This window comes from Amblyraja radiata, chromosome 31 (genome assembly GCF_010909765.2).
Source record: "Amblyraja radiata isolate CabotCenter1 chromosome 31, sAmbRad1.1.pri, whole genome shotgun sequence".
Classification (NCBI taxonomy): domain Eukaryota; kingdom Metazoa; phylum Chordata; class Chondrichthyes; order Rajiformes; family Rajidae; genus Amblyraja; species Amblyraja radiata.
The window spans coordinates 31,255,536-31,283,372 of NC_045986.1; the positions used below are offsets into that span (position 1 = coordinate 31,255,536).

Here is a 27,837-nt window from a genome sequence, read left to right on the forward strand (position 1 = left end):
AGGTTACATTGGGAACGTGAGAATGGAAGATGGATCCATGGATGGTGGGAAGAGGTGGGAACAGGGTGTTGCTACACTGTGGTTGTAGGCGGAATGCCACAGAACAGGGAGTGTTGAAAGAGTAGACCAGGAGTCATGAACAAAACCATCCTTTGGAAATCACAAGGAATGTGTGTCAGGTGATATGAGCTTGTTTCAGCCGGTGGAAATTGAAGATGATCTGTTGAAATGGAGGCGAGGATCAGGTGAACTCTGTTCTTGCCCTGTCCGGGAAGAGGGGTGGGGGTGGTGAGAACAGAAGTTAGAAAATGGATGAGATGCAGTCAAACGCTCTGCCTGTGCTTGAGTGGAAGCCATGGTGATGAAAGACATCTGTGTGGGCAATGTGGTGAAGATGGAGGGACTGAGAACTGGACGAGTTCTTGCAGGAGGCTGGGTGGGAGGATGTATAATCAAGGTAGCCGTGGAAGCGCGGGCTTGCAGTGGTTATTTGTGGCTGGCTATCCATGGAGCTGGAGGTATTCAGGAGCGAAGGGAAGAGTTGGGGATGGACAGGGTGGAAATTGGCACAAAAGTGGTGAAACGTTTGATTTCTGCACGTTGTCAATGTAACGGAAGAAGAGTTGGAGTGTATCTTGTTAATCTTCCCCGGGTTTGGAGTATTGCTTCGTGAGGCCACCTAGTGAGAGCATTCTCCTCATCACTGGCCGTTGATTCAACAGGCCACGAGTGCCCCAGAAACAAACAGTGGAAGAATGCACAACTTGTACCTTGCGTATGTCGAACTTAGTTTCCAGCTCGTGACATTGTAACAGATTCTAAACGTGCAGTCTTTGAGAAACAAATGGAGAAGTGTTTCTTGTTGGATCTTGTGACCTTAGGTCAGTCCTGATTGACCTCTTGTGCTGCTTGGATGGGCTTTCTTGGTTGTCCATTTCGGTATCTCCAGATGTTCTGGCTTCCTCCTACTGCCCAAAGGTCTGCTGCTTGGTAAAATGGCGACTGCTAATTACACCCCGTGGGGTGGTTGGTAGAAGAATTGAGGGCAATCGTTAATTATCATGCAAGAGAATTTCCGTTTAGTTTATTGTCACGTGTACCAAGGTACAGTGAAAAGATTTATAGCGTGCTAACCAACGGAAAGACAATACATGACTACAATTGAGCCATCCACGGTGTACAGATACATGCTAAAGGGAATACAGTTTAGAGATTTAAAAGAATCGAGTGATTGTAATGCAAGATTATTGTTCCACGTCTGTGACGAGCAAGGGAAGCTGGCTGGCTTGGACGCAATCTTGGGTCACAGGGAAAGGGTTTGCTCTTGGGAATTCGCATGGATTCGTGGGACTAATGCTCATATCGTGACCAATGAGAGAGGCTGTTAAGGCACAGCCAGCCAAGCAACATCTGTCCAGCATCTTGGACAATACAGCTCGCCCCCTCCATGACCCACTGGTCAACCTGAGGAGCACCTTCAGCAACAGGCTGGTTCCATCAAGAACGCCACAGGAGATCCTTCTTCCCTGTGGATATCAAACTGTACAACTCCTCCCCCTTCGGTCGTGGGGTGGACTGAGACTGACTCACCCCCTTTTCCCCCCCCCCCCCCCCCCCCCCCCTCAATCTTTGCACATCCCCAATCCTTTCCACTCGTGGCTTTAATTTCATGTTTCATGTATTTTGTGTTTTATGAAAGTTGGTAGTTCAATTTCTCTCCTGGAATAAAGAAAGTTCTATCGTATCGTAAACTGAAAAGTCTGATTGCGGTGTTTTGATTGTCATCAGACAGTGGGTTGGTAAATGGTGCTTAAAAATAGGCTGGCGATGGAATGTGTACAAGAGTGTGGGTTGTCATAGAGTCGTTCAGTGTGGAAACGGGCACCTTGACTCAACCTGCCCACACCAGCCAACATGTCCCAGCTACACTGGTCCCACCTGCCTGCATTTGGCCCTTATCCCTCTAAACCTGTCCTATCCATGTACCTGTCTAAATGTTTCTTAAACATTGCGATAGTACCTGCCTCGACTACGTAGTTTGTTCCGTACACCCACCGCTCTTATGTGGAAAAAATTACCTTTTGGGTTCCAATTAAATCGCCCCTCTTTCTCCCCCCCCCCCCCCCCCCTCGCACCACCACCCCCGTAAACCTATGTTCTCTGGTTCTTGATTCTCTTACTCTGGGCAAGAGACTCTGAGCGTGTACCCGATCTCTTCCTCGTGGATTTTGTACAAATGGTATTTTTTTTTTTATCTGCAGAAAAAGCAGCATAATTGTTGCAGCTGATGAGAGCACAATCAGCTGGGGACCATCACCAACCTTTGGAGAACTGGTAAGAGCTGTCGCTTCAAACCTGGCCCTCATTCCTGTGCAATAAATCTTATTGTTTGACCTCTCTCTGGGAACTGTCAAAACTAAGGTTTAAGTTCAGTTCGAGAAGAAGGGGAAAATTTATTTTTAAATTTCACTGAAAATAAGATTGAGTGACTGCATGTAATAATTTTCCTGTTTAGTCCATTTGGGATGCATTGAATGTAGAACATGTAAATGGGGACTTTCCTAAAGCAGAATTAGGCCATTTGGCTATTCAAGTCTACACCAGTAAATTATGGCTGATCTATCTTTCGGTTTCAACCCCATTCTCATGCCTTCTTCCCATCACCTGTACTGTCAATCTCCACCTTAAATATTCATTGACTTGTCCTCCACAGCCTTCTGTGGTAATGAATCCCACAGATTCACCACCGTCTGACTGGATATTGTCTATTGAATCAAAACATTAAGTATGGTATTTAAATTGCCTTTACATTTGTTGGTTCAAAGTGGTTGCCTTCAATGGGGAGTTAAGATTGAACCGGGCTGCAGAGGGGCCCCACACTGTGCCCCTCTAATCTAGGGACCGACTGAGTCTGTCCGTGCCCTGGCACTCGGCTCCGACTCTAGAAGTCACCCGTTGCCTTTGACCGAGATGTTGGTGTAAAACTGCTGTAGCAGTATTGCCGAGTCAGGTGACAATGTTCCCATTTTATTGATACAGAATTTAATTCAAGGCCACCGTGTAATCAGGAGGCTGACAATGGGCTTGTTGTGAATCCTTGGAGTTCTGAAGCATAATTATAATTGGAAATTGATTCAGCCTCCCTTCAGAGTAAGCTAATCCCTTGCTGAAGATGTGGGCACCTCCAGTGAAGCCACTGAGTAAACATTTGTGGTTCTCGCTGGGATGTCTAAACAGGGTGCAGCCTCTGTTCCCACAGTGTTAACAGTAGCACCAAGTTTGGGAGTTGGTCGGTCCAATGAATGGAGAAAGAAGGGTCTTGACCCAAAATGTCACCTATCCATGTTCTCCAGTGATGCTGCCTGACCTGCTGAGTTACTCCAGCACTTTGTACCAGTCCATGTTCTCCAGTGATGCTGTCTGACCCACTGAGTTACTCCAGCACTTTGTACCTGTCCATGTTCTCCAGAGATGCTGCCTGACCTGCTAGTTACTCCAGCACTTTGTACCAGTCCATGTTCTCCAGAGATGCTGCCTGACCTGCTGAGTTACTCCAGCACTTTGTACCTGTCCATGTTCTCCAGAGATGCTGCCTGACCTGCTGAGTTACTCCAGCACTGTGTCCTGCAATGAAAGATGTTTGCCAAGCTGTGCTCCACTTTAGATTTGCAGCAGAGTTGTAAATTTGTCAAGCATCTCCAAGCATGGCAATGTAATTTATAAACATTGAAATAACTATCTTTGCTGCCACGACCTAGGGATGTTTGAGAAGTTTGCATAATTTTATAGTTGATTTAGAAACTGGCCGGGCGATTGTGCCAAATGTAATGAATTCTAATAAGTCAATGTTCACTTGCAATGCGATGGGCGGTGTCGTAGGTTAGGAGTTTGCGGCTTGTTGCTTTTCAAGAGACGTCTGTTGGCAAGCATTTGAAAAGACAAGACGAATCTTAAATGGGCAGTCTAACATCCATGGTAGAATTCTGTTTATCGTGAGCCATTTAAATCCTTCTCGGCTATTGCCGATGCTGCAACCAAATGCTAACCTATCGAAAATGCCACAACAAGTTATTAGAATTCTTCATTACATTTGGCAATGGATGTTGGTGTGTTACGATGACACAAAATGCTGGAATAACTAAGTCTATTAAGGATGGAACACTTTAATATGCAGGGATGTTTTTTATTTTGTGACATATAATATTCATGCCTGGTAGTTTATTTACAAAAGCATGTCTTGATAAGGAATCCTAAACGTGACGGCCCGTGTGTGATTTTGAACCATTACTATTGTTGCAGGGCTATGGTGACAACAAGCCCAAGTCTTCCACCACTGCACAGGAGATAAAGACCTTGGATGGTGTTTACATTGAGCAGGTGAGACAACCTTCTTTTCTTTGCTTTCTTTAGCTGGGAATTGCTATGTGCAATTTCACTGCATTATGTGACTGCACTTGGTTATGGCAAATCCTGATGTGAACTATGCAGCTTAAGTGCAATTCTTTCTTTCGTTGCCCGTGGCCGCATTGTGTTGAGTGGCGATTCACGGGGAGCACCTGTTCAATTATTTTTCTTCCGGCAGGTTGCCATGGGCCATGCACATTCGCTGATGATAGCAAGAGATGAAAGTGATACAGAGAAAGAGAGGATTAAGAAGTTGCCTGAATATAACCCGCGGATTATCTGACGTAGCCTTGAGCAGCCACACATGAAAGCTTCACTTGAACAAAGGCAGCTGGAGTTTACAGTGCACTGGTCAATGAGATAAATATCCACACTGAACAGCAAGCCAGGCAATGGACCACATCTTACAAAGAGATTTTCCAATTCCTGCAAAAATGTTAGTGCTACTTACATAATGACAATTTCAAACGCAGCTGTGTAGTGTTTCCAGAGCAACTGATTTAACAATGTATGCAGATAGTTAATTTTTCTTGTGTTCTTTGGCCAGTGTGTTGCCATTGGCTTGGGTAACGGCCAATTTCTATTGATATGTTGCAACTTCTTGTATTTTCTTTTAACCCAGGTTTGACTCTTATAATTGGCCAGCAGAGTGGTGTAAACTAGCTGAAACATTTGGAACTGTGACCTTCAATTGGCTGCACTAAGCATCAAGCTGGCAACTTGCATTTCCACTTTATTTTTAAATGGGAGCTGGCTGGCGATGTATTTGTCTTCTGCTAACTTTCTTCCTCCTAATTACTTGTGATGGGTAGAGGGATTTATCACCCATTCGGTTAATTATAGTCTTAAAAATGCGAGGCCCTGCTATCTGATAGGATAGGCCTGGGTGGTTGAGTTGAGAGTGTGGGTGTGAAAGGCACTTCTGGCTCTGCCCTTGGAGCTTTGGAGTAGCTGTGCTCCAGTGAAGGCCCTAGTCTCTGAAACCCACCTGCTCTCGTGATCAACTGCGCTTGGTTGAGTCTGTAGAAAAGGGCTTGCATTCCACACTTCTCCCTGCTACACTTGGGCTTCTGTTTTCATTGACACCATGTGTTGCTGTTGAATACAGGAGCTCCACATACTGGCTGCCAACAACACATCTTGTGAACCTGCCTTATTGTTCCCATCTCTGGCAATACATTGCCAATAAAATTAATCAATCAAACTTTGCTGATTTGCTTAGTACGACACTGAGTAAAATCATCATTTTGCTTTCAATCCCTCATCTATTTGATGGTTTGGTTCCGTTCTATACGTCTGATAAGCTAATGGTACAGATTGTTTTTTTCTAACCAAACCCATTCCCCCAGAAGATCAATGAGATATCTAGGTCAAATCTTTATCAACAAATCCCCCTACCATATTGGATATTTTTGTTTGAAGTAATTGTAGTTTATTTGAGACTTTTCAGTCTCTCATTTTATATACGCCAGGATTTAATCAGTGGGTTTTTTTTCCTCTTGGGGAACGGTGTGAAATTGACACGAGAGCCAGTAAGAATTGGAAGATCCCAAGGGAAGTGAAGGAAGGAAACTGCCTTAGATAAAGAGGAAATGTGGTCCCATTTCTATTGAGTACCAGTGGCTTAGCAACTGTTCATTATCTGATATCCTTGCTATCCCGACAAGCAGTTTGTAAAAGGTGATTTTATTAGGTGCAGAACAACTTGTTCAACTCGAGGCTGTTTTGAGAATGTATTTGTATTCTCTGAATTCAGCCTCCACCTTAACGGCAACTCTTATGTGGACATGTTTTGTAGCATAAACATGTTGACTTTCTTGTAGCATTAGTCAGCAAAATCTTCCTTTTTACAATTTGCATGCTGCAGTCTCATTCCTTTGTTCCAGATTCCAATGTCCTCGTTTTATTAGCGGAAGTTCTCGTCCATTAACAAACTGATAGACCTCATAGAGAAACTCTGAAAGGCTTTCTCATTTCTCTCTAATTGCCCGAGACTGTTCCCTGTTGGCATCTCTTCCATTGCTTTGTAGCCTGACCAGCTGTGATGTGTGCAATATTGATGGTTTCTCAGCAATGCCAGTGCATTCTCGATACAGAACGACCACAGATGAAAAAGGATGTTGCTGAACTCTCGTCGGGAGTTTTCTCTCTCCGGCCACAGATGAAATCTTTAGTGACGTGACTGTCTTGCTTGTGTCCATCAGAAAACCAGCAGGTTGAATCTACCTGTACAGAACAGTGACCCTGGGATTCTAAGTCTGGCTCTGGTTTTCATCTTTGAACAGGAGAAACAGTATCTCCCCATAAACCATTTGCAAGAGGAGGTGCAGGAAATATGGGATTACTGCACAAGATCCCCCCCCCCCCCCCCCCCCCCCCCATCATTTAGTTTGGTCTCTGGAAATATGGGATTACTGCACAAGATCCCCCCCCCCCCCCCCCATCATCATTTAGTTTGGTCTCTGGAAATATGGGATTACTGCACAAGATTCCCCCCCCCCCCCCACCATCATTTAGTTTGGTCTCTGCAGAACCAAAAAATCTGAAATATCCCTATTTGTTAACCTTGTAACCCTTAAAATAAATGTTTGCTGATTTTCAAATTCTGATGCCCAAGATGAATGTGCTACAAGAACCTTTAATGATTTGGTTATCAGTCTATAAGCAGAGCTGGCAAGCTGAAGGATTTGGATGTGATTGAACCAAGATATTTTTACACTCGTGGTTCAACTGATCCACAACTAGGTGGGGATATGGTGACCACGCTCCACGATGCCGCTGGGGTATCGATCAATGGTGGACCTTCGCTCTGAGATATGGCCAGAGGGGCCGGTGCTGCCGTCTTGTTGCTGGTTTGATTTCTTGCGTCACCTTTTGAGTGTGCTTCAACTCGCCTACTCGCCTTCACGAAGCTGAAAATTGGCTGCCTCTTAACAAAGGTTAAACTGACACCAATGTGAAAGTTGTGCTGAAACAATCGCTTATTTAAGTCTGATGTAGAATGCATCGGTTTACAAGTTTCCCAATTTTCAGCCTTTGCAGGAGTGGAACAAAATTCTGCTCTGATATTGTCAATTCCTAATCATTTATGAATATTTAATTTGCTCCCCTCTGTTGACTTGCTGGCTATTTTGCCTGCCTTCCTGCTGGTCTGCTTGACTTTAACTGTTCCTGCCTTGGGCTTGTGAGGCTGTACTAAGTCACCATGTTGAACGTTGCTAGTGCTGTAATGGAATTCATGTGCTTTTATACTGATCCTTTTTCTACAGTGGGACTTGACGTCCTTGTGTGGCTCTGTTACATTCACATCTTCCTGTAGCAGCCAATGTTAAATATCCAAGATGGGAAAACATGAAAAGTTGACCCACATTTTACACTCTTTTTCCCTCTCTTCTGGTTTTGAAGGTCCATGCTTTGTAGAATTGTACTGCAGAATTTTGCAGGTGCAGGGTGCAGAGACAGTGTAATGCACCTGTAGCTGTGAGTATGCACTCTTATCTGTAAGTGTTGCATGGTATCCCACCAGATGATCTCAAAAATAAAGTAACTTGATTAACTTTTGGAGTTGCTGCTATCTTTCAATAATGCTGAGCTGGCTGGAATTTGGGTATAAAATGATCAGACTTGGTACAAGATAACGGCAGTGCTGTCCTTGAGCCTGGTTTGGTCTTTTGAAAACATATTTCTCCTTTAGGGGTAAAAGGCAAGTTCTTGTTGCAGTTCAGTGTCTTGTAGGCCAATGGCCTGTAATCAACTGCAGTTGCTATTACTGAACACAAGTATTTGTCGTGCTTGGTCAGGTCTTTTCCAGTTGTCCACTCCAGCCACCTACTACCTGATTGTGTCCTTTTTAAATTCTGATACTGTAAATGGAAGTCCTGCTGGACTTTAAACGCATTGGACATTTGAAATTGACTAGTCAACTTGGGAAAGGTAAAGTTCAGGTAAAGTAACAAGTCAATCATCTTACTTTTAAAAAGACAGTTGTGGGGTAAGGAATGGTGTGCAAGACTTGAAGCTATGGTGGTTCAGACTCTTCCCATTAAAGATCACATTTGCACAAAAAAACTATTTCCTTTTTTGTGGGGGGGGGAGGAAGATAACGAATTCTAGGAGCAATGAGGGCTGGAATGTTTCTATCTTCTCCAACTAAGCTCCCCGGGGAGAACGATTGTGACTTCATTCTGCAACTGTTATGCTGAGAGGAAACGATTTCACTGCAGACATTAAAACCATCTCTGTGTCGATGTGCTCCTTGCCATCTCCAAAATAATAAAGTAATTGAACATCTATGAAATCTTTGACATTTTCCAAGTACAGGTGAACTATCGGCTTGTTTAGCAAGATGGATAGGGAGAGGGCTTCTCCTCATGCTGGTTAATAGCGACTGGTTTAGGCATTATTAGGTTTAGAAAGTGATTTTTGTAGCTAATTAGTTACCTGTTCAGTGCTGTAAACCTTTTTTTCTTTTTTTAACTTTTGTATTTCCTGCAATAAATGGAATAAATTCTTGGCTTGTGTGTCCTTCCACTGTGTGAGACTGGATTTGGTTTCTTAAACCGGTCGCTGTTGGTGAACTTAGTACAGGTTTATTTCTCCACAAATCCTCTTCATCTGATTATTATGTGGTCAAAACACAATAAATGTTAATATGCAGGATAGGATGCTGTCTCCATTTGCTTTCCCTTAATAGCGGGGCATTTTAAATCTTAAAATTTTACGGGCGGCACAGTGGCGCAGCGGTAGAGTCGCTGCCTGACCGTGCCAGAGACCCGGATTCGATCCTGACTTCAGGTGCTTGTCTGTATGGAGTTTGCATGTTCGCCACGTGCCCTGTGGGTTTTCTCTGAGATCTTCGGTTTCCTCCCACACTCGATACGTACAGATTTGCAGGTTAATTGGCTTTGTACATATGTAAAAAATTGTCCCCAGTCCTAATGTGTGTAGGATAGTTTGTCTGAGGGTCTCCAATGAGGTAAATAGTGGTTCTGGACCGCTCTCTGATTGGTAGGATGGTTCAGTTGCCTGATAACAGCTGGGAAGAAACTGTCCCTGAATCTAGAAATGTCACACTTCTGTACCTTTTGCCCGAGGGGAGAAGAGTGAGTGCCCAGGGTGCGACTTGGCCTTGATTATGCTGCTGGCCTTGCCGAGGCAACTTGAGGTATAAATGGAGTCAATGGAAGGGAGTGAAGGGTCTCGACCCAAAACCTCACCCATTCCTTCTCTCCAGAGATGCTGCCTGTACCCACTGAGTTACTCCAGCATTTTGTGTCCATCTTCAATGGAAGACGGGTTGGTTTGTGTGATGGTCTGGGCTGCATCCGCAACTCTGCAATTTCTTTTGGTCTTGGATGGAGCTGTTCCCAAACCAAGCTGTGATTCTTTGTGATAGAATGCTCTCTACGGCACATCTAACTTGGTGAGAGATTGTGGACATGCTGAACTTCCGAAGCCTTCTAAGGAAGTAGAGGCATTGGTGTGTTTCCTTGGCCAGTGCTTCAATACGGGTGGTCCAGGATAATACTAGTAAGGGAGTGGTTCAGGTCTCTTATTTATGTAAGTGATCATTCTCTGGGAGGTTTGAAGAGGTAAATGCAGAAGAATATTGTATTTCACATTTTTTTTTCTGCCAGGCATCTCGATGGTAAATGGGAGAAAAATCCTGGCCACCACTTCTGAAGTGGACTTAGTTAGTTAAGCATTAAGCTGGTGAGTTTTTGTGTGAGTTAATGAAGCTACATATGACACCAGTTCTAAATATAGTACGTTTAGTTTTAGCGATAGAGTAGAAGCAGGTCCTTCGGCCCACTGAGTCTGTGCCTGTACAATAATTCTATCCCACACACTAGGGACAATTTACAGAAGCCAATTCACCTACGATCTGCACAACTTTGGGAAACCGGAGCACCCGGAGAAATCCCACGCGGTCACAGGGAGAATGTACAAATTCCACATAGGCAGCACCCAAGGTCAGGATTGAACCCGGCTCTCTGGCACTTTAAGGCAACAACTCTACCACTGTGCCGTCTTAACTGTTCTGCCTCTGGTTAGATGAAAGAACTTCTCCTTTAATTAATCGAGGGCAAGCTCAGTGGTGGACTACCATCCTCGACTCTGTGTCTCGCTGCAACCCAAGCTAATTCTACCCACGGAGAATGAAGCTGTGACCTAGCTACATATTATTTCCAGCCTGTTGGATAATTGAAAGCAGACCAAGAATGCTAATCAGTAAGAATAGCTCCCTGTAGTTTCCTTCACATCTATCTGCACATACTCGTGATGTGTGTGAGCAGCGTTCATCAGTGCATAGACCATGAATTACAAGCAAGGGCTAACACTTACAAGCAAACACTTTTATTGATCTTTGTTTAATTGCAAAAAGCCTATTTGAATAATATTTCTTCCGTAGTCTTGCGTCAGTTGTTCGCCATAATCTGTTGAGTAAAACAGATGCTGTTTATTAGTGATAGGAGCATTATTGGGCCATTCAGCCCATCAAGTCTACTCTGCCATTCAATCATGGCTGATCAATCGTTCCCTCTCAACCCCATTCTCTTGCATTCCTTCACCCCATAACCTGTACTAATCAAGAATCTATCTCTGCCATAAATATATCCATTCACTTGCATCTACAGCCTTCTGCGGCAATGAATTCTGCAGATTCACCACCCTCTAACTAAAGAAAATCCTCCATCTCCTTCCTGAAGGAACGTCCTTAACAATTACTTGCTCTGAGGTGGCTAAATGCACCTCCTTCCCTGAACACTGGTGCTACAGAATGTCAGAAGGCTGAACACATTTGAGCTCCTGCATCTGAGAAATGGGGAAATTGGGCTATCATAGTGTCGGTACCAAGGAACTAACTCCCCGTATCTAATGAATGATTACGTGTCTCTACATTACCGACCCTCCAATCATGTTTTGGTTTGGCTTGTGAACTGCATTAGCTGATTGATGTTTTTGCCTTAATTGCTGCTGCCAGCAAACTACCAGGAGGTTTGCTCCTGGTCGGTAACTAGTGAGTCGGTAAGACAGGTTTGGGGGGATATGGACCAAACGCAGGCAGGTGGGACTAGTGTAGCTGGGGCATATTGGCTGGTGTGGACAAGTTGGGCCGAAGGGCCTGTTTCCACACTATCACTCTATGACTGGTGTACCTGGGGTATGTTGGCCGGTGTGGGCAAGTTGGGCCGAAGGGCCTATTTCCACACTATCACTCTATGACTAGTGTAACTGGGGTATGTTGGCTGGTGCGGACAAGTTGGGCCGAAGGGCCTATTTCCACACTATCACTCTATGACTAGTGTAACTGGGGTATGTTGGCCGGTGTGGGCAGGTTGGGCCGAAGGGCCTGTTTCCACACTCTATGACTAGTGTAACTGTGGTATGTTGGCCGGTTGGGCCGAAGGGCCTGTTTCCACACTGTATCACTCTATGACTGTTGTGTTTAGCAAGGGCTGTGTGTGTGGGTTTTGTGGTGGAACCTGTCGGCACTTCCCAGTGACTCAGTCGCTGCCTAGAGGATGAACACTAAGGGGTGCCTGTCTGGCGTGTGGCTGTACTCGAGCAAGAATCCACTTCACCAGAGATGACAAAAGGAACGGGAATAAACACGACTTTAAAAAAAAAAAAATCGCAACCTATTTTGGGAAACGTTGATTATTTTGAGACTTTAAAATGATGATTAAATAGAAGCAGAGAGATCATGGCCAGATGTAATTCTCTCCAGTCACATGCTCACACTTCCAGGCCACCCTGTTTCAGTCTGCTCACCTCGGACTTCCCTTGACCACTGTTCACGCTCGGGTCACCGTGCTTAATGTACACATTAATGGACATTAGGAAACGTATTGTCAAGCTTGCAAGGGTTCAGATTTACGAGGATGTTGCCAGGACTAGAGGGTGTGAACTACAGGGAGAGGTTGAGTAGGCTGGGTTATTGTTCCTTGGAGCGCAGGAGGATGACGGGAGATCTTATAGAGGTGTATAAAATCATGAGGGGAATGGATCGGGTAGACGCACAGAATCTCTTGCCCAGAGAAGTGGAATTGAGGTCCAGAGGACACACAGTAGGTTCAAGGTGAAGGGGAAAAGATTTATCATAGAATCATAGAATCATAGAAAGTAGGTGCGAGAGTAGACCACCAGGTCCGTCGAGCCCGCACCGCCATTCGCTCATGGCTGAACACTAAACAGACACACTTACCCACAAACAGTAGACACAAGACACAGAACACAAGACACTACCCTCCCCTTTATACCGCTATCACCCCTCTCCACCCCAAGAACCTCGCGATCTCCTGGGGGAGGCAAAAAACCGGATAAAAACCCAGGTCCAATTCGGGAAAAAAATCCGGGAAATTCCTCTCCGACCCCAATCCAGGCGATCGACACTTGTCCAGGAGATCACTCAGGTCTTACTATACTAACCATACCTAGGTCCATATCCCTGCCCTCTCCCCGTAGCCCCTTATCCCCTTGGCAGCTAAAAAACCATCTATTTTAGTCTTAAATATATTTAAAGTTTCTGCTTCCACTACTCCCTGGGGCAGTGAATTCCATAAATTAACCACCCTCTGGGTGAAGAAGTTCTTCCTCATCTCAGTTTTAAAAGAGCCCCCCCTTATTCTGCAACTATGTCCCCTAGTTCTAGTTTCCCCGATCATTGGGAACATCCTCGGTGCATCCACCCGATCAAGGCCCCTCACGATCTTATATGTTTCAATGAGATCGCCTCTCATTCTTCTAAACTCCAAAGAGTAGAGTTCCAGCCTACTTAACCTTTCCTCATATGTCAATCCCCTCATTGCAGGAATTAATCTTGTAAACCTTCGCTGCACTGCCTCCAGGGCTAGTACATCCTTTCTTAAGTATGGACCCCAGAACTGTACACAGTATTCCAAATGTGGTCTCACTAATACTGTGTACAGCTGCAGCAAGACCTCCGTGTTTTTATACTCAATCCCCCTAGCAATAAAGGCCAAAACTCCATTGGCCTTCCTGATTGCTTGCTGCACCTGCATACTAACTTTTAGTGATTCATGTACTAATACCCCTAGATCCCTTTGCGTTGCATTACAACGCAGCTCCTCCTCATTTAGAAAATAACTTGCCCTATCATTTTTTTTCCCAAAGTGAATGACTTCACATTTATTAGTATTAAATTTCATCTGCCAAGTTGTTGCCCACTCACCTAGCTTATCTATATCCTTTTGCAGACTCTTCCTATCCTCCTCATCCCCTACTTTTCCTCCCATTTTTGTATCGTCCGCAAATTTTGATATATTACACTTGGTTCCCTCCTCCAAATCATTTATATAAATTGTGAACAACTGGGGTCCCAGCACCGACCCTTGCGGAACCCCGCTAGTTACCGGTTGCCATCCCGAGTATGAACCATTTATCCCCACTCTCTGCTTCCTATTTGTTAGCCAATCCTCTACCCATGCTAATATATTACCCCCAATCCCATAATTTTTTATTTTTAGCAATAGTCTCTTATGTGGCACCTTGTCAAAAGCCTTTTGGAAGTCCAAGTATACCACATCCACCGGTTCCCCTTTATCCACCCGGGTTGTTACTTCCTCAAAGAATTCGAGCAGATTCGTTAAACAGGACTTCCCCTTCACAAAACCATGCTGGTTCTGTCCGATGAAGTCATGTTTATCCAAGTGCCCCGTTAGTGTTTCTTTAATAATTGTCTCTAACATTTTACCCACCACCGATGTTAGACTAACCGGTCTATAGTTACCCGCCTTCTGTTTACTTCCTTTTTTAAATATAGGTGTTACATTGGCCATTTTCCAATCCACTGGGACCGTTCCTGCCTCCAGGGAGTTTTGGAAAATTATCACCAATGCATCCACAATCCCCACCGCTATCTCCCTCAAGACCCTTGGATGTAATCCATCAGGCCCAGGGGATTTATCCTCCTTCAGTCTCATTAATTTCCCTAATACCACCTCCTTGGTGATCTTAATAGTATTTAGCTCCTCCATTCCTACCGCCCCCTGTTTATCCAGCGTTGGAATATTTTTTGTGTCTTCTATGGTGAAGACTGATCCAAAATACTCGTTTAATGCCTTTGCCATTTCCATGTTCCCCACCAACAACTCTCCAGTCTCACCCTCCAATGGACCAACGTTCACCTTAGCCACCCTTTTTCTTTTTATATAGCTATAAAAACTCTTACTATTAGTTTTTATGTTGTTCGCTAAATTTAATAGGAATCTGAGGGGTAACTTTTTCACACAAAGGCTGGTGGGTGTATGGAATGAGCTGCCAGAGGAGGTAGTTGAGGCTGGGACTATCCCAACGTTTAAGAAACGGGTACATGGCTAGGACAGCTTTGGAGGGATATGGATCAAACGCAGGCGTTGGGACTAGTGTAGCTGGGACATGTTGGCCGTTGTGGGTAAGTTGGGCTGAAGGACCTGTTTCCACACTCTATGAAGGATGAGAGGGAATCTCATTGAAACATATAAGATTGTTAAGGGCTTGGACACGCTAGAGGCAGGATACATGTTCCCGATATTGGGGGAGTCCAGTACCAGGGGCCACAGTTTAAGAATAAGGAGTAAGCCATTTAGAACGGAGACGAGGAAACACGTTTTCTCACAGAGAGTGGTGAGTCTGTGGAATTCTCTGCCTCAGAGGGCGGTGTAGGCCAGTTCTCTGGATGCTTTCAAGAGAGAGCTAGATAGGGCTCTTAAAAGTAGCGGAGTCAGGGGATATGGGGAGAAGGCAGGAACGGGGTACTGATTGGGGATGATCACATTGAATGGCGGTGCTGGCTCGAAGGGCCAAATGGCCTGCTCCTGCACCTATTGTCTATTGACTGACAGTTTGAAAAAAAAAAATATGGTTCTGCATATTCCTGGATTGAGTTTAAATGAACAATAATTTGGCGTGTTTTATGTTATTTGGACGAGGGGTCAGTTTATTTCCATCATGTTGGAAGTGGATTAACGTGCAGAAACAATGGTGTTATGATACATAGTGGTACAGGCATTAGTGGGAGCGTCTAGGTTTCAAGGTCAGTGCATTCATTGTCACATGTACCAATGGAGGAGTGGACTTTGGCATCAGGGTCATCAGTAACACCAGTACATTTCACCTGTGACGTTTTCACTCGATACGGTGTACATCAGTTGCCGTTGGATTTAATCGTGCCATAGTTATTGCAAAATAATCCTGACAATCCCCTGCCTGATTTCTATCATCTTTTACCCAGACATACAAACGTGAAGAGCAGCAGACTGTGTGATGAGCTACAGACTCTGTCATTAAGTGAAAGCACTTTACTGTACGGAGTGCATGTCACCAAGTGGATAAGCTGGGATTTATCCTGCGCTTCTGGCTTTCTGTTCAGGTTCCGGAGCGCTTCGCTGTAAGTGATTTAAAAACCGTGTGGGATAGTGCATGGGGAAATAACATCATTCCCTCTACGGTTTATTTTGTACACATTGTTATTGGAATCGTGAATAAAGTAACCAAATACTGAACCTAGAACTACAGTACAGCACAGGAACAGGCCATTCGGCCCACAATGTCCGTGTTAAACATGAGGCAGAGATAAACTAAGCTCATCGACCTGCATGTGATCCGTATCCCTCCATTCCCTGCATAATCCATGTGTCTATCTAAAATCCTCGTCATTGCCACTATAGTATCTGCCTCCACCACCACCCCTGGCAGCAAGATCCAGTCCATTAAAGGCTTACCCTGCACATCTCTGCACCTTTCACCTTCAAGTCTTGTCTTCTAGCCTTTGCCATTTCCACACTGGGGTAAAAGGCTCTGATTTTCTCCCCTATTTCACTCTCTACAGTAGACCAGTGCGGGCCAACACTGACTGGTGTGTTTGTGCCTGTGTAAGGGCCATTCATTCAGCAGTAGGTACCTGGGAAATCCAGTCGTTGTAGGCAGACACACGAGTGAAGACAGTGGGCTTCTTCTTGGCGTTGCAACCCAGGCTCGAGACAAAGCTTGCGATTCCGTGCACCGCCCAGCTTCCATCAGCCGCCTGGCAGTTCAGCGGTCCACCGGAGTCCCCCTAGTGAGAGAAGATGTGAATCTTACACCTGGAGGAAGGAACTGCAGATGCTGCTTTAGACACAAAATGCTAGAGTAACTCAGCGGAATGGGCAGCATCTCTGGAGAGAAGGAATGGGTGACGTTTCGGGTTGAGACCCTTCTTCAGGTCTCGACCCGAAACATCACCCATTCCTTCTCTCCAGAGATGCTGCCTGTCCCGCTGAGTTACTCCAGCATTTTGTGCCTATCTTTGATTTAAACCAGCATGTGCAGTTCTTTCCCACACATTTTGCCCTGACCATTTTTGTTCTTCATTACCCAGATACTAAAATGAGGGAACTGATTAAATCTATTGGATGTGTCCCACTCCCATTCACCTGTTTTAAAAGCAGAGCCACTTGAATTTTGTGTTCTAGTCTTTGCTCTTCCATTTGGCTGTGTTTTGCATTTTGTGATCTGGCTTTGGTCAGTGGTCAATGATTCTCTTATTGACACATGTACAGATGTACAGTGAGTTTTTTCTGCATACAGTTGAGTTAAGCATTGCCACACCCATGCACATCCATGCACAATGCCCCATTAGTGAAATAGTCACCGTGATCACACGCAAAGCTGTTCTTTCCGATTACTCACGTTGCAGCCGGCCACAATTCCATCACCGCCGGCACAGACCATGGTCTTCCTCACACCATAGCCCCACCAATCCATCTTGGAGCATGTTGCATGGTCAACGACGGGCAGAAGGGCCTGCTGGAGGTTGTCGGCTATTGGTCCATCGGCTGCAGTGAGGATGAAACGGACACTGATTACGTTTATGAATACGTTGGCACATTATCTCTCCTTCCTTCAGACAATAGGTGCAGGAGTAGGCCATTCGGCCCTTCGAGCCAGCACCGCCATTCAATGTGATCATGGCTGATCATCCCCAATCAGTACCCCGTTCCTGCCTTCTCTCCATATCCCATTTGCTAAAGAACTTCCTCTGAATATCTTTTCCTTTGGAACTATGGAATGTCCCGACACCCTGTCCATTGCCCGATACCCAATGACGTTGCCTCCACAGCTGTCTGTGGCAATGAATGTACAGGCCCAGTGCCGTCAAATGCTCTTCAGACTGAAGAAGGGTCTTGACCTGAAAACGGCACCGTAGAGTTGCTGCTTTGCAGCGCCAGAGACCCGGGTTCGATCCCAACTATGAGTGCTGTCTGTATGGAGTTTGTACGTTCTCCCCATGACCTCAGTTTCCTCCCACACTCCAAATACATTATAGAGACATAGAAATTAGGTGCAGGAGTAGGCCATTCGGCCCTTCGAGCCTGCACCGCCATTCAATATGATCATGGCTGATCATCCAACTCAGTATCCCGTACCTGCCTTCTCTCCATACCCTCTGATCCCCTTAGCCACAAGGGCCACATCTAACTCCCTCTTATGTACAAGTTTGTAGGCTAATTGGCTTGGTATGAAATGTAAATTGTCCTTAGTGTGTGTAGGATAGTGTTGGTGTACGGGGGATCACTGGTCTCCAACTCGATGGGCCGAAGGACCTGTTTCTGTGCTGTGCTAAACTCAACATAGTGAAATGGAAGAGGTCTCCCTCTTCTTGATCATCTTCCCTTTGCCACCTCCATGGCAAGAGCCACAGGGCTTCCCATACACACGTGACTCACTGTAGAGGAGCCCCCACCCCGTGATGTAGCAGGGGTAGTTGTTCGACAGCACGCTGCCCGCTGTGGGTATGCAGCCGGGCTTGATCTCGCTGCTCAGCACGACAGGGCTGGCCAGCCGAATCAGCGCAATGTCGTTCCTGTTGGTGAACCAAGAATTTACAGGTAAACATACAGAGTTTTAGCAACAGAAAGTGGCACGCGCCCAAGCAGGGCAGAACGCACAACATCCCAGCACTTTTAATGTCAAGCATCGCTCATAACCTTGGTGATTTCACAGGAAATAAATTTACCAGCCACAACCTGCTGCTAACATTTACTAAACAAACACCATGGAACGTTATAGATTTTTTGTAAATGATGGTATCGTGGGATTGATTGGCCCATGAGATACAACTTGTGCAGGAAGAAACTGCAGATGCTGGTTTATACCACAGATGGACACAAAATACTGGAGTAACTCAGTGGGTCAGGCAGCATCTCTGGAGAGAAGGCTTAGGGGATTTTCATTAGTCTCATGAAGGGTTTCGAACCGAAACGTCACCTATTTCTTTTCTCCAGAGATGCTGTCTGACCCCTTGAGTTACTCCAGCATTTTGTGTCTGTCTTCCATGTCATACACCCTCTTGAACGGAGTTTGAATGAGCAACATGTGGCTTCTAACTGATGCATATTGCAGGCAGATCCAACACAATTAATCCAACCTGAAACATCACCTTGTTTCGTCACTTCAGCTGCAGCCTGCCCTGCTGAGTATTTCCTATATCATGTAGTCAATGCTGGAGCCTGGCTGAATTTGGGATAAATGCACCATGAGATCTAATTGCTACAAGTTGTCACTTACCCAAGAACGACGAGGATTGGGTTCCACTTCTCGTGGACAAACAGGTTTCCTGGAGCAATTTCAATGGCAACAGATCCTGGTTCAGAAGCTCTGAGGTTCTGCTTCCCCAGAACAACCCGATACGTCTTGTCCTTGCTTAACACAAGAAGAATCAGAACATTCAGTCTTTTGTGTAATGGTTTCTTTCAGCAGCAGAGTAACCTCAGTGAAGGATGTTGGCGCTACCCTGCATGGTCTGAGTAGGTTGAGTAGGCTAGGACATTATTCCTTGGAGCGCAGGAGGATGAGGAGTGATCTTATAGAGGTGTATGAAATCATGAGAGGAATAGATCGGGTAGATACTCAGAGTCTTGCCCAGAGTTGGGGAATTGAGAAACAGGATATAGGTTTAAGGTGAGGGGGGGTAAACTTGTTCGCACAGGTGTATGGAACGAGCTGCCAGAGGAGGTAGTTGAGGCTGGGACTATCACAATGTTTAAGAAACATTTAGACAGGTACATGGATAGGACAGGTTTAGAGGGATATGGACCAAAGGCAGGCAGGTGGGACAAGTGTGTGGATGGAGTTTGCAAAGTACATGTGTCATTCATTCAACTGAACCATTAGCGTTTTGGACGGTATTGGGACAAAGAAGGTGGCAATGAGGGGTGACTTGCTGTTCACACACAGGACGTCTTGCCTGACAGCTGTTAGTTTGTCCCATGGGTAACTCACCTGATGCAGTGGGCCGCTGTCATCACCCAGTTACTGCCGATCAGAGAACCTCCACAAGTGTGGCGCCACTCACCATTTCTCAGATATTGAAGAGAGATCTTGGTGATGGAGGAACGAGAAAAGCACGATTAAGATGCCAGATCTGAATTGAAATAAATGTGCTCAGCAAATACAGACCCGCTCCCTGTCGCGTTTTGTGAAATTAATGTCCTGGTAAGATCAGGGATTCAGAACCACTGAACTATCCTGTAGCAGCAGTAGATGCAGAAGGAACTCAGTGGGTCTTTAGACTACTTTAGACTTCAGAGATACAGCGTGGAAACAAGCCCTTTGGTCCACCAAGTCTGTGCCAACCAACGATCACTCCTGTACACTAGGTCTGAAGAAGGGTCTTGACCCATTCCTTCTCTCCAGAGATGCTGCCTGTCCCACTGAGTTACTCCAGCATTTTGTGTCTATCCCCGCACACTAGAGCTATCCAACACACACTAGAGACAATTTATACCAAAGCCTATTAACGTACACCTTTGGTGTACGCCTTTGGCGTGTGGGAGGAAACCGGAGCACCCGGAGAAAACCCACGGGGAGAACGTACAAACTCCGTACAGACAGCACCCGTAGTCGGGATCAAACCCGGGTCTCTGGCGCTGTGAGGCAGCAACTCTACCGCTGCACCACCGAGCCTCCATGCTTAATAGAACATTTCAGGGAATATTGATATGGACAATATGTTTTGTTTGGTTAATATCACCCAGCTGCCAAGACTGTCCATGTACAAAGATTTAAATCAATCCATGGGTTCCTCATATTTGCACAGTTGAAGTGTTTGTTGCCAGGGATAGCTTCACTCCTGTCTGAAGAAGGGTTTCGTCCCGAAACGTCGCCTATTTCCTTCGCTCCATAGATGCTGCTGCACCCGCTGAGTTTCTCCAGCATTTTTGTCTACCCCACTGCTTGCTGTGTTGATGACCAGCCTTGTAGTAGTCCTTGCCCACCACCAGAAGGTGGTGTTCCTCTTCTATATATTTACAACTTGCATCAGCAATGGAATCACAGCATTACAGTGGGTGAGAACAGGACAGCAAAGCTGTAATGTTACAGGACTGCTACATGTTACTGTGCATTTAAGTGGCTTTGTTTAATGTTCAATGTTTTATGTGTCATTCCTAACTGTCACTGCATGTCATGTTGTCACTTGAGGGCGGAGCACCAAGGCAAATTCCTTGTATGTGAATACTTGGCCAATAAACGTATTCATTAATTCATTCATTCTTTTGGATATGGAGGGATAGAACAGCACAGGCCCTTCGGCCCATCATGTCCATGCCAAACATGATGCCAAGTCAAACTAATTTCCACTGCCCGCAAAGTACCGGCATCCCAGGGTATTTCCCAGTGTTGGGGCACACCACTAGAGGGTGGAAAGTTTAATGGAAGATAGACACAAATTGCTGGAGTAACTCAGCGGGACAGGCAGCAGCATCTCTGGAGAGAAGGAATGGGTGACGTTTCGGGTCGAGACCCTTCTTCAAAGTTTAATGGAGATGTGTGGGGCAGGATTTTGTTTTACACAGAGGGTGGTGGTGGAGGCAGATATGATAGTGGCGTTGAAGAAGGTTTTAGATAGGTGCATGGAAGAGCAAGGAATAGAGGGATATGGGTCATGTACAGGGAGATGAGGTCAGTTTAAATTGGCATTGTGTCCGGCACAGACATTGCGGGCCGAAGGGCCTGTTCCTGTGCTGTTCTATCCCTCCATTCCCTGCATGTCCATGTGCTTATCCAAACGCCACTTAAATGCATAGTACCATGAGCAGGCCATTCAGCCCATTGCATCTTTACTGTTCGGAGTGGATGAGAATGTGGGATAACATAGAACTAGTGTGAACGGGTGATCGATGGCTGGCGTGGACTCGATGGGCCGAAGGGCCTGTTTCCGCCCAGTATCTCTAAACTAAAACAGAAGGATCTGCCTTCACTACCTGCCCCTGGCAGCGATTGGTCAACAGGTGACGAGCCGATCGCAGTAAAGTCCGATCACAAATAATGGGAGGGTCAGTAATGAGAAGGGTCGTATTTCAGGATTGCTCTCTGGTTCTCTAGTGGTTCATGTTCCTGAAGACCACCTGTTGTAACCAAGCCATTGGTAGCAACGCCTTTTGATATCATTCCCTTGAACTGCTTTGGAGCATGCTAGATTGTTGAAGATGCCACAGAAACCCCGACCAGCCCCGATCGCCAGCGCGAGGGAGCTGACATCCCCCTGATGCAGGAGCTGATCGCCACGATGCGGAGGGCCCGACTGCCATCAACGGAGGGCTCGAGGCCCCCCGACCTTCCACCACAGTGAGGAATGTGGAGGAGTCACTGTGGTGGATGTTTACGTTAAAATGTATTTTGTGTGTTCTGTTGCTTTTTATTTGTGTGACTGACTTGGCAAATGTAATTCCTCGTATGTTGCAAAACACACTTGGCTAATAAAGTATTATTGTGATTGTGAAATGGATATCGTCTTGAGGAACCGGGACTGAGGGGTCAGTGCAGAGATCTGTGAGCGGTATTTAAAATATTGAAAATTCAGATGTTTTCAAGGAAGAGTTAGATTTAGCTCTTAGGGTGAACGGAATCAAGGGATATGGGGAGAAGGCAGGAACGGAGTACCGATTGTGGATGATCAGCCATGATCACATTGAATGGCGGTGCTGGCTCGAGAGGTCGAATGGACTACTCCTGCACCTATATTCTATGCTTCTTAGGGTCTGTAATGTCTCTGTTCAGTTTAGTTTAGTTTATTGTCACGTGTACCAAGGTACAGTGAAAAGCTTTTGTTGCATGCTAACCAGTCAGCGGAAAGACAATACATGATTACAATCGAGTTGTCCACAGTGTACAGATACACGATAAAGGTGCAGGAACTGTACATGGCAGCTACACCAACAGCCTGTCCCGTCTGTTTCTCCATTTGGTGTTTTGGTCTGTGTTTAGTTGTATGGTTTTACTGCGCCTTTAGTTGTTGTTTTATGTGTGTGTGGGGAGTGGGGTGTGGTGGTGGGGGGGGGGGGGGGCTTTTTTATCTCTTTCCTTGACGGAGATGCGACTTTTGCCGTATCCTATCTCCGTCCACACTGCGGCCTTAACATCGTGGAGCTGGCGGTCCCTTTGTTAGGGATCAACTTCGGGAGCCCCAACCGCGGGAACTTCAACCGCCCCGATCACGGGAGAAAAGGAGGAAAGAAGGTGAGTTATTCACCTTACATCACAGTGGGGAATGTGAGGTTGCTGGAAATACAAGATGCACGTTCTGCCTGCGCTGGTGGGGACTCGGAGCCAGTGCCGTGAGTGCAGTGATCTCGGTGTTTGCGGGGACATGGCAACATGTGGACATCCCGGGGTCACGGTGCGAGTGTGGATGGCTTTCTGACTGTGCGGGCGGACAGGGACTGCAGAGAGAGTGACAGCGGTCATTACAACACTGGTCACATCACGGTGAAGGAGCGTGCGTGTGTGTGTGTGTGGCCCGGACATTGAACTGATGGCTGTGGGTCTCCACTGATGCTGAGTGACCTGGGGATTCCCACACGCCACTGTGATGCCCGTTTAAGTTTATGTTTAATCTTTATGTGGTTATGTGTCTTGTGGCTTTATTGCATGACTGTTGGCAAATCACATTCCTTATTTGTTTGGATACTTGGCTAATAAATTAATTACAATCACAATTACAATAAAGGGGATAATGTGATTAATGTCTAGAGCCAGTACGGTCCGGCTTCGACCATTGACCTCCACGTGGAGGCTGAACATTACCTGCCACGGCCAGCTATGGGGCACGGCATCCGTTCCACCCACAACTCTGGAGATGAACGGAGGGTTGGTGGGCACCCCACATCCCCAAGCTGCAAGGACAACAACACATCATTAGTTCATCAGTGGCAGGAGCAGAATTAGGCCATTCGGCCCATCAAGTCTACTCTGCCATGGCCTACCCCTTATTCTTAAACTGTGGCCCCTGGTTCTGGACTCCCCCAACATGGGGAACATGTTTCCTGCCTCTAGCGTGTCCAAACCCTTAACAATCTTATATGTTTCAATGAGATCTCCTCTCATCCTTCTAAACTCCAGAGTGTACAAGCCCAGCTGCTCCATTCTCTCAGCATATGACATTCAGCCCATCAAGTCTACTCCGCCATGGCCCACCCCTTATTCTTAAACTGTGACCCCTGGTTCTGGACTCCCCCAACATGGGGAACATTTTTCCTGCATCTAGCCTGTCCTATCCCTTAAGAATTGTATATGTTTCTATAAGATCCCCTCTCATCAATCTAAATCCCTGTGGATTCAGAGTTCCATGGTGACTTAAAACCATAATCTGATTCTTCACAGACTCTTCCACCTTCTGCATTTTCACTAGTGATTAATTACCGGTAACTAGTTACATGTGATAGATGAGGATTTATTTTTACCTACAGTATGTACAAATATTGATTGGTTACGCCTTAACCTCTGACAATGCTCTGCATCCAAACAGAACAGCATTATCTCTGCTTGAATCAGGTGACATTGTCTCACTGCAGAGGTAGGTCTCTTGTACTCGATGTAATTCGCAGCCACTTGCTCATTACTGCCAATTCCACCCAAACAGGTCAATCATGTCATTCCTCTGTCTCACCATCTGTATAGCAGTGGAAATTACCACAGAGACCGCTGCAACCTTCCAAAGGCGAGCAGTTTTGTAGGTTAATTGGTTTCTGTAAATAGCCCCCAGTGTGTACTACATAGAACTAGTGTAAGGGTGATCGATGGGCAGTGTAGATGCTGTGAGCTGAAGAACCTGTTTCCATGCTGTATTTCTAAACCAAACTCTACTAAACTAAACTAAACCAATCTAAACTAAATCAAATTAAATTAAACTAAACTGAACCAAACCAAAATTAAATTAAATTAAACTTAACTTAACGTAAACTTGGTGATCTTCAGGGGAAGGTTCCAGTGCATGGATTATTAGTTGCCATTAGTGTTCCCACCAGGGTGAGCAGTGTAACATCGCTGCCATACGTATTTATTTTGCTACAGCGTGGCTTATACCAACAACATCAAGTGACTGTGTGGTCTCCCAACACTCACATCTCTGGGACATCGTGGAAGGAACCCAGAGCCCAGAGACGGGGGAGGAAACACACCCAGTCCGACAGAGAACGAGTAAACTCCACACAGACAGCATTGGAGGTCAGAACTGAACCCTCGTCGCTGGAGCTGAGACAGCAGAACTAGCGAGCCGCTTGTTATTGGATGGTTCACACACTGAAAGCTTCATCACCAGAGCTAATACATCAGATATAGAGGAACTGGGAAAATGGAACAGAGTCCCTGTGGGAAGCACTCTGTCATTGTTCCTCATCACACAGAGGGAAAAGCATCATCTGCCTTATCTGCCAGGGCGGAGGAGGATGAGGGGTGATCTTATAGAGGTGTACAAAATCCTAATAGGAATAGATTGGGTCTCTTGCCCAGAGTTGGGGAATCGAGAAACCAGAGGATATAGGTGAAGGGGGAAAGATTTAATAGGAACCTGAGGGGTAACATTTTCACACAAAGGGTGGTGGGTGAATGGAACAAGCTATATGGAATTAACCCATTTGTGATAGGTGCAGAATTAGGCCATTCGGCCCATCAAGTCTACTCTGTCATTCAATCATGCCTGATCTATCTTTCCCTCTGAACCCCATTCTCCTGCCTTCTCCCCATAACCCCTGACACCCGTACTAATCAAGAATCTGCTTTATAAATATCCATCGTCTTGGCTTCTACCTGTGCCATCTGTGGCAATGAATTCCACAGATTCACCACCTGTAGACTAAAGAAATTCCTCCTCATCTCCTTTCTAAAAGTACGTCCTTTTATTCTGTGGCTGTACTCTCTGACTTAGACTCTCCCACTAGTGGAAACATCCACTCTATCCAGGCCTTTAACTATTCGGTAAGTTTCAATGAGATCCCCCCCTCAAGCTTCTAAACTCACCCTGCCATAGATATTCCCTTTGTTCTATCCATCTCTTCCCTATCCTCTGCGATAGTTCCCTTCCATGGTCGTTTCGTGATCGCCTCTTCAAGTCAACAACCTGCCCCTGTCCTGTTTGTTTGTGGGAAGCACTAGACACACAGTGGTGGTGTTCCCCAACAAAGGACCATTACTTGCTGGTGAAGAGAGAGACAGAGAGAGACAGAGAGAAACAGACCAAACTAGGCAAGGTGAGTACTGAACCATGTACTAACTTACCACCAGCCACCAGCAAAGTCACGACCACGAGTGAGATCATCTCTCCACCAGCCCGGCTCGGCACGACACTGGCTGCAGTGACATTTATAGAGAGATTGTGGCCACCTTATCTGACAGATGATTAATCAGGGTCTCAAATTAGCTCCAGAGATGAAATGCCAGTGCCGCACACATGGCAGGTTGTCCCTGGATCATTCACAGCTGCTCAAAGTTACACTGGGTCACGTTGACCATGGTGACTCCTCACAACTGAGAATCCAAGGCCAGTGACAGGTAGGGGCATCGAGTTGACTTTGTATTCATAGAAACATAGAAAATAGGTGCAGGAGTAGAGGCCATTCGGCCCTTCGAGCCTGCACCGCCATTTGATATGATCATGGCTGATCATCCGACTCAGTATCCCATCCCTGCCTTCTCTCCATACCTTTAGCCACAAGGGCCACATCTAACTCCCTCTTAGATATAGCCAATGAACTGGCCTCAATTACCTTCTGTGGCAGAGAATTCCACAGATTCACCACTCTCTGTGTAAAAAATGATTTTCTCATCTCGGTCCTAAAAGACTTCCCTCTTATGCTTAAACTGTGACCTCTAGTTCTGGACTTCCCCAACATCGGGAATAATCTTCCTGCATCTAGCCTATCCAACCCCTTAAGAATTTTGTAAGTTTATTCAGCTCAACATCAGCCTGGTCACAGCCTCTGTTCTTCATCCTTCCTAAACTAGCCCCAAATCCAAACTCACAAAGTTCTAGGAAGGAACTGCAGATGCTGGTTTAAACTGAAGATAGACACAAAATGCTGGAGTAACTCAGCGGGACAGGCAGCATCTCTGGAGAGAAGGAATGGGTGACGTTTCGGGTAGAGACCCTTCTTTAGACATTCTTCAGACAGTCTGAAATGTCGCCCATTCCTTCTCTCCAGAGACGCTGCCTGTCCCGCTGAGTTACTCAAGTGTTTTGTGTCTGTCTTCGATGTAAACCAGCGTCTGTGGTTAACTTTGCACAGTCAGCCTAATTACTGCATTGGAATTTACGAAATTATATGTTAGATCCCAGGAGGAAAATTAATTTGCCACCAGTCATAAATAACACAAAATACCTGAAACATCAAACTAAAGTGACGCGTGGTAAGGCTTTGGGGATGTGCAAAGATTGAGGAGGTGGGGGTGGGGGGGAGATCAGTCTCCTCTCAGCCCCACCCATCACCTTCAGGCTGTGACAAATCTTGCACAACAGGATATTCTTCAACTTGTCAGGTTGGTTTTCAAGCACGGAATGATTTGCCTGCAACTTATTTATGTTCCACAGACATGCCCGTCCCTGCCAGAGAGAATAAATGTCATATAGTCGTAGAGTGATACAGTGCGGAAACAGGCCCTTCGGCCCAACTTTCCCACACTGGCCAGCATGTCCCAGCTTCACTAGTCCCGCGTTTGGCCCGTATCCATACAAACCTGCCCAATCCATGTACTTCTCTAACTGTTTCTTAAATGTTGGGATAATCCCAGCCTCAACAACCTCCTCAGGCAGCTCATTCATACAGAACCAGGGGCCACAGTTTAAGAATAAGGGGTCGGCCATTTAGAACTGAGATGAGGAAAAACTTTTTCACACAGAGAGTTGTGAATTTGTGCAATTCTCTGCCTCAGAAGGCAGTGGAGGCCGATTCACTGGATGTTTTCAAGAGAGAGTTAGATTTAGCTCTTAGGGCTAGCAGAATCAAGGGGTATGGGAGAAGGCAGGAACAGGGTCCTGATTGTGGATGATCAGCCATGATCACATTGAATGACGGTGCTGGCTCGAAGACTCCTGCACCTATTGTCTATGTACCCACCACCCTTTGTGTGAAAAAGTTACCCTTCAGGTTCCTATTAAATCCTGACCTCACCTTAAAT

At 45.8% G+C, this 27,837-nt stretch overlaps 2 protein-coding genes across 2 annotated transcripts in view; one reads left to right on the plus strand and one right to left on the minus strand.

Annotated features, from left to right (window-relative positions):
* The window catches only part of rcc2 (regulator of chromosome condensation 2), a 36,728-nt gene extending 27,800 nt beyond the window's left edge, over positions 1 to 8,928 (plus strand). Inside the window, exons 10-12 of the mRNA XM_033048450.1 lie at positions 2,262 to 2,334; positions 4,300 to 4,377; positions 4,583 to 8,928. Coding sequence (XP_032904341.1) covers positions 2,262 to 2,334; positions 4,300 to 4,377; positions 4,583 to 4,687 — 256 coding nt within the window. The 3' untranslated portion in view covers positions 4,688 to 8,928. The remainder of the gene's footprint in view (positions 1 to 2,261; positions 2,335 to 4,299; positions 4,378 to 4,582) is intronic.
* A 1,817-nt stretch (positions 8,929 to 10,745) lies between these two features.
* On the minus strand, positions 10,746 to 26,201 carry LOC116990607 (chymotrypsin-like elastase family member 2A). Its single transcript, XM_033048452.1, has 8 exons — positions 25,942 to 26,201; positions 23,473 to 23,561; positions 19,669 to 19,766; positions 18,955 to 19,089; positions 18,114 to 18,250; positions 17,077 to 17,222; positions 16,310 to 16,462; positions 10,746 to 10,841 (listed from the first exon to the last, which is right to left on the minus strand). Exons 1-8 carry the CDS (start codon positions 25,979 to 25,981, stop codon positions 10,824 to 10,826), a joined length of 816 nt encoding a protein of 271 aa, XP_032904343.1. The 5' UTR covers positions 25,982 to 26,201; the 3' UTR covers positions 10,746 to 10,823.
* Between the last annotated feature and the right edge of the window lie 1,636 nt (positions 26,202 to 27,837).